The sequence below is a fragment of the Polistes canadensis genome, unplaced genomic scaffold (assembly GCF_001313835.1).
Source record: "Polistes canadensis isolate GaletaPanama2010 unplaced genomic scaffold, ASM131383v1 scaffold_2, whole genome shotgun sequence".
NCBI lineage: Eukaryota > Metazoa > Arthropoda > Insecta > Hymenoptera > Vespidae > Polistes > Polistes canadensis.
Window position 1 is genome coordinate 80537 of NW_014569549.1, and position 7819 is coordinate 88355.

The 7819-nt window shown below is 34.5% G+C and overlaps 1 protein-coding gene across 1 annotated transcript in view; it reads right to left on the reverse strand.

The window, feature by feature from the left end:
• Positions 1-6627, reverse strand: part of LOC106785032 (alpha-2Da adrenergic receptor) — a 78107-nt gene extending 71480 nt beyond the window's left edge. The window contains exon 1 of the mRNA XM_014745148.1: positions 5394-6627. Coding sequence (XP_014600634.1) covers positions 5394-6599 — 1206 coding nt within the window. The 5' untranslated portion in view covers positions 6600-6627. The remainder of the gene's footprint in view (positions 1-5393) is intronic.
• Between the last annotated feature and the right edge of the window lie 1192 nt (positions 6628-7819).

Genomic DNA, 7819 nt, shown 5'->3' on the forward strand with positions numbered 1-7819 from the left:
TCTTTTCCTCACACCTCATTCCCCCCTTCCCCCCTCTCTCTCTCTCTCTCTCTATCTATCTCTCTTACCTTCTTCACGTTATACTCTCAATTATACTCAAAAAAAAAAAACAGAAAAAAAATGAATGACATTTAATTAAAAAGGATAAATAAAAATCGTAGCAAATCGGATTCGTAACATCTTTGAACGCTTATAATATATAATAATAATAATAATCGACATCGATGAAAAACATTCGTTTCATCTTTCTCAATTAAACTAGGGATCAAATATAGAAGAATAAAAAAGTTGTTAGTTTTTTTCTCAGATGGTGAAAATGGCTACGAAATCTTGCTGCAATTCTTTCCCAAGCTCAATTTACCACCACTACCATCACCACCACTCAGTCCTTTCCTCCCCCTTTCATCATTTTCTTATCTTTTTATTTTTTTTTTTATTTTTATCTTTTCGATGGTATCCTAGAACTACCACCGTGAGATATTTCGATTAAAATCCCTGTCCCCTTTCGACACAATTATTCCCCATCGATTTGAAAATTACTCCTCCCCCAACGTCAGCTAAAATTCTTTTTCTCTTAGTTCGCTTTCAAGATTCTTCATCGTTTTGCTTAAGAGTATCACGAGTAGAGTAGTTCCTTCTAGTATTTAAACCGAATAGCATTCGGATTTTCCGAATAACCGGTAATAGAAATCGGTAAGTAACTTTGACTACGTTACTAGTCGATTAAATATCAATAGTCGATATCGAATTACGTTTCCTAGGTTAATGGAAATGGAAGGTAGGTAAGATCGGAGAAAATGAAAAAAAAGAAAAAAAGGTAACGGGGAATAAGAATTCGATCGAAGTATCAAGTTAAATCAAAAATGAAAAGTAAAGAGTACGATCTACGATAAAGATACATTTGTGTTATAATAGTAATATTTAAATGAGAAAAAATATGCTTGTCGAATCTCATTTAAATAACTTTCTTTCTCGAGAGTTTGGTTTTATCTTATATTCGATTGAATAATATATAAAGTATAACACAAATGTATATTTCTTTGATAATCAAATACGCGATACGAGAAAACGATTGTATTTTTTATATATGAATATTTTGCGAAAGAGAATAGATCGATACGTGTCACGATTAGATTTTGTATTTATTTAAAAAAAAAAAAAAAAACAAATTAGAATTTTACGTTAACGGTGGTTAAACGCCGCGAGCGCAACAGATGTAAGCTATCGAAAAATAGGATTGAAATAAAGGATATGAGGCTCTTTCGAACATTTTCGAGGCAGCAACAGTTGGCCGTTTCCTATCTTCTCAGCCTTCACTGATGTATAATTCATTAAAAACGCGAATGGAAAAAAGAAAAAATATATGAAAGGTAAATGTAAGAAAGAGAAATACATTTTATTTCTTAACTAACGTAGACTCTTGATTACGACGAGCTGGAGAAGGAAATGGGATAGGGTCAGGAAAATGAGGAATACGAAATCTATCAAACTTCTGAGCATTTTCGTTTTTCGTTTAAAAAAAAAACCACGTTAGTCCTCTTTAATTGAATGATTCTTAAAAAACAAGTTTAATTAGTTGTAATTTTTTGTTTTCTTTTTTTTGATACTTGACGAAGAAACAAATCGAAGTAAAGAGAAAAAAACCGGGAGAGAGGGGAGTTGGGTTGGGGGGGGTTAAGGGTGGAAGAATGGATAATAAAGTAACAATCGTATTTTCTCGTTCGTTGATTAGTCTTTTTCGTTGCGTTTCCTTTTTCGAAGAGGAGATTGATAGCCTACCCTCATTCGCAGAAATCCAATAAGATCTCGAGAAACGTTTGTCAAACTAGAAGAGTAAGAGAGAGAGAGAGAGAGAGAAAGAGATGGTAGATGGTAGTAGCACGGTTGTATCAGAAAACTCGGCTTTTCCCTAAACCAAAGACCAAAATTGATGGTAGTAGTACGACGACGACGATTCAGACTTTTTCTCGTCGCACACCATTAATTCGTTTTCCGAAAATCACAGACTAGTAGATAGAGATAGAAAGAAAGATAGATAGATAGAGAGAGAGAAAGACGAAATACTTTTCGTCAAGGTTGACTACGTTTTTCTCTGGATACGTATAGTTTCTCCTTTTAAATGAGATCCTCGAAAGAAATAATAATAATAATAAAAAAAAAGCAACGATTGTATCACGATAAGAATGATCCTAGTAATAAAATGTTCTTCATTTTTTTTTTTCTTTTTATTTTAGTTATTAACCTAGGATGCATCCGATTGATTGATTAGTTGGATATGGTATCGAAGTAAGTTAACAAAAAATAAAAGAACAATAATGTGGAAAATGAAATTCGTATTGTAATGAAATTGATTCGTGTATATACAGTGAGTGTCTCATAAAAATCGTACACACACACACACAGTTATACTTAATAAATTTTTCCTAGTAAATTAAAGATATAATGTATTTAGGATGGAGAAAAAATTTATTATATAATAAATACATTAAACAATAATTATTATACGATATATTAATGTAAACACATATTCATATATTTAAGAATATCATTAATAATTATGACGATTAATACGAACATCCATATTGTTAATCTAGTTTGACAAGAAATATCAAGCAACAAAAATTTTGTGATTTACGTCTTACTTATATAATAAAAAAAAAGCAACAAAAAAATAACAAAACAATAATAAATAAATACCGCAGTTTATATCCCATTTAGTTCTTGAAAAATTGTCATCGGCTTTCGAACGAACGAACGAACGAACGAACGACCAAAGTTCTTCGTGAGTCTTCCATCCTTTGGGAATTAACGAACCAACGAACCAATCGTATTATAGTTTAATCCTATTAAAAGATTTCGTCGCCCCACCCCTTTCCCGCCCAGCCGTTTCGAAAAGCAATGATTACTTTAGGAAATGTACAGAAAATAAAAAAAAAATCGGCCCACCTGAACGAATATATATATATATATATAAAAACGAAGAAGAAGAAGAAAAAAAAGAAAAAGAAAAAACTGATCGCGAATAATTGACGATAAGATTTCTTCGAGATTTAACGAATCTTTCTCAAAAAAAAAAAAAGACAAAAAAACGAAAGAACATAAAAATAAAAAAGTAAATTTATCGATACGGGGAAAGAAAGGGGAGGGAAAGGGGAGGACTCTCTCTCTCTTGTTGATGTTAACTTTTGTCGTAATACTTCTTTTGAAGATTTAACCGTTAGTGAGAGAAAGATATATATTCCATTTATATTATATAAAATCGCGTTTATTAGATGCTTTCAACGATAACTTCTACTAGCCGGGTTAGTAGAAAGTTTCGTTGCAAACTCGATTAACTCTGCTCATCTTTCTATCTCTCTCTCCCTCTTCCTCTCTCTCTCTCTCTCTCTCTCTCTCTCTTTCTCTATTACTTTACCAGAAATATATATTCGATTTATTTGAAAAACTCAGATGTTATCAAAGTTATAAAAGAAATATATATATAATATATAAAGGGATAAATTAAACGAATATACAAATTTCGTTTATATATCTTTCTCAATAAAATCCCCGTAGCTTTTCAAACTAAAAGATCAATCTCTCTCTCTCTCTCTCTTACTCTCTCTTCCGTTAGTAAGAACATCTTGCGGAAGGTTGCGAATTTAATCGCATTAAAAAGGACCGTGGTAAAGGTGCTCGTAAAAGTAGTCACGAAAGTCACCGAGAGAAAGAGAGAGAGAGAGAGAGAGAGAGAGAGAGAGAGAGAGAGAGAACTTTGCAAAACGTTTTACGATCTGGTCTGAACATTATCGATAGTTTAAAGACTCCTTTCAAACGTGGCTTATATTCGTCACGGTGACGAATTAGTCAAGAAATAAGAATATTACGATAGAAAAAAGCAAATATGTTATATAATATATAAACGTGTTCTTTTTTTTTCTTTTTTTTTTTTTCTACTTTGCACGATCACATTTCGTGATACCTAATCGTCGTGATGGTATAATTCGCGTAACACGAAATGAAACAATTTTTTTCCCAAGTAGTATCAATAACCTCGTAGACAAAATATCTTTAATATTACTTCCTTGTTTGTTTGTTTTGTTTTGTTTTTTTTTTTTTTTTACCTTTTTCTATATTAATTCGATAAACATCATCATCGTACGAAAAGAAAATCGATCATTTTCGATTAAAGTTCGTCTTTCGTTTGTTTTTTCTTCTTCTTCTTCTTCTTCTTCATTTTTCTCCCGCGTTTACCGATTATTATTTTATAACATCCGATAATAAATTATCGATTAGTATTCTTAACTATTTTTTTTCTATCGAACAAGATCGTAAAGATTACTCGTGTATATCCAACGATGGGAATATTCGCAGGTGTTAAATTTTTACGCGTGTTCCTATGAAATAAAATGAATAATCTCATCTCGACGTATTATATTTAATTAATTAATTTGATCAAGTTAACGCGGTGGATTGCTTGATTAATGAAATATTTGACTAAATTTACTTTCCAATATTTAATAATCGTACACCCACCGTCGTTTTCCAAAGATATTAATATTGCATAAGGTACGTTTTATACTTTATTGTTTTTTCTTTTTTCTTTCGCTTTCTTTTCTTTTTTTTTTTTTGTTCTTTTTTCAAATATGCGAATTTATAATAGAGAGAAAATATCGATCGAGACTATTATTATAAGATTTTAGCGATAATCAATGCAATTAATCGAGTAATATTTTACCCATACTAATATTGCATGATTAAGATAACGGTGCTAATGCATTTCCAGGTGCAAGATTTCAAAGTGATATCGAAGCGAAAGAGAACGGGCACGTCAGTTTATGGTTAATATATTATGGTTGACGTGCTAGGTGGGTTCGATCGATTAAATTCAAAAAAAAAGAATACAATTTTCCCAACGTTACTACGAGCTTACTTATAATATAATACTACTTTTAACAAATCAATTTGGCTGGTAGTCCCGGTACTGACATATTCTCCAGCATGACGAGCAAAACTAAAGAAATCAACGAGTAGTATCTCGAAACATACACACAACCCTTTTCTTCTTCGCCAACTTTACGATAAAAACCTCAAACGTTTTCACGATAATCCCCCTCATGTTTTGTTCACGTTTATACGCCAGAAATTCGACAAAATTCTCGATAGGATCACAAATAATCTTATTATTTATTTGTTATTTATTTTTGTTCCCCTCGTTAAATCGTACGATCATCAATTCCGCTATACGAATTGGGAACAAACAAAAGGTGGAAATCGAATAAATAACAATCGTGCATTTTATGATTTACATTAGAATCGTATAAGAAGAATTTCCGATAAATGCGGAAAAATTGATATAACAAATAAAAAGATAAATAATTAGTTATTTAATTTTAGAAAAAATGTATTCTCACCTTGCATTTTGGATAATCCTCCTCCGGCGTTGGCCTTTTCCAACCGAGCAACGGGGGTATACAAACAAGGGCGGATAGTAGCCAGACGAGGGCAATCATAAGTGCCGCCCTGGCCGGTGTTCTTTTCTTCAGATAATCAACCGCTTGAGTAATGCTCCAGAACCTATCGAGACTTATCAGGCAAAGGTTCATGATGCTTGCAGTACAAAGTAGTACATCCATCGCCGAGTAAATGTCGCACCACCAATACCCAAAAATCCAATAACCCATAATCTCGTTGGCTAACGAAAAGGGCATTATAATGAGACCCAGGAAAAAGTCAGCTACGGCTAAACTAGCTATAAACCAGTTTTGAATATTTTTCAATGCCTTTTCCGTAGCAATGGCTATTATCACTAACATATTACCAACTACGATGATTATCATCAGTAATGTGGCAATGATCGATGCCAATATGATATGCGGCAGAGTATATCCAGATGGATACATGCTATCACCGTAAACGATCAAGGTCTCGTTGTTGTTGTTGTTGCTTTCATTAGTATAATTAGATGGATATTGCATACTCCCATTAAAGATGGAATCGTTCGAGTATGACACGGCAAAGTCTTCTTCCATCGTGTCGGAGGTTATACCAAAGAGAAGATCGACGCCAAGGCTGGAACCACCGGTGAAGATCTCAAACGTACTCCTATTTGAGATACTTGAAATGAATGAAGAATCTTCTCTGTCGCAACCACAGCCGAGGGGATTTCCTACTACACCTCCACCTCCTCCACCACCTCCACCTCCTGCTCCTCTTCCTCTCGATTGTTCGCCGATCTTCTCAATCGGATCGTTCGAAGTACCGTTCTCTTCCTGTGACCCGATCCTTCCACCAAACCTTCTTCTACTATCACCACCACTACTACTACTATCTTCAATAGTAGATTCACTTGTGTCGTTCTGGTTCCAATCGCTTGTCCAACCGCCGACGTCAAAATCGGCAATACTATTTATGATTATTTCCGTTCTATCCTCCTCTTCTACGTTATCAACGTTAATCGTAGAAAATGATGAAGTTGTTCTTGTTGTTGTTGTTGTCCCGGGAACCGTTGTAGAACTATACCACGTCATGTTCTCCTCGAATATGCTCCTCGTTGACGCCGTTGCCGAGCTAACGGCGTCCTCGTTAGACATAATGTTGCCGAAGACTGGCGGGATCATCACTTCTCTCACCCACGCCGTCTTCTGCGAATGCTATCTCGTTGCTGAAGTTGAAATTTCGTCGTGTGACGATGACGTTCTTGCAATCGTAGTTGTAAACGATGTTGCAGAAGAAGAAGAAGATGATGAAGATGAAGAAGAAGAAGAAGAAGAAGAAGAAGATGAAGAAGAAGAAGAAGAAGAAGAAGAGGAAGAAGATGGTGACGATGAAGACGGCGAGGAAGATGACGAAGATGGTGACGATGAAGACGTACCACCGCTGCTCGAGGAAGTTTCCGATGTCGCCCCGATCGGGGAACTTGGGTGACGACACCTTGCACTCGGTGCCAGTTCTAATAACAACAACAGCAGAAGTGTGGTGGTCTCGTCGCATCTCGAGGCCAGCGCCGTCATGCCCGTTTCGGCATTATGTCATTCTTATATCGAGAAAGAGATCAGAAAACCTTTTTTCTCTCTCGCCCACTACTCTTTTAAATTCCACCCTTACTCGCCAGAAGAAACCAAAAAAAAGGGGAAAATACAACGACACTACTTGTTGTTTTTTCTCGTCAACTGCAGAGAATAATAGTAGTAGTAGTAGTAGTTTATTTATGTAACAAGTATTTTCTTTCTCTTTTGTTTTATCTTCTTTCTCTCTTCGTGTATATATATATATATTTATATATATATATAGGTAATAAACTTTTTTTTATTTAATAAAACGTTTTGAATTTTGTCGTCTACATAAGAATTACGTAGATCATTCTTTTCTGAAGCTAATATCTGGGGCGGTACGTGACGCTAGGTGACGCAAACCATTCATTCCTTCGATGATGAAGAAGCAGAAGAAGAAGAAGAAGAAGGCGTCGAAAGATGTCCTCGTTTCTCCTTCCCTTTCTTACTATATATATATATATATGTATATATTTTTTTCTCCCTACCTTCTTTTTCCTATTTTTTCTTTTTTTCTTTTCTCTTTCTCTTCCTATTTTTGTGTCCCTTCGTTTTTCTCTACGTCATCCTTCTCGTCGTTGTCTTAATCGTAGATTGGCCCGTTGATTTATTGCTTTGCGTGAATCGTCTTTACTCTCCTGAATTCACTGGCTCACGACGATAGTGTTAAATACGAACGAATGAACAACGAAACAAACAAAAAAAAAAAGAGAAAACAAATGTATTCATATATAGAGAAAAAGAGAGAGAGAGAGAGTGAGATAAAGAGTAAGAGAGAAAAAGAAGCG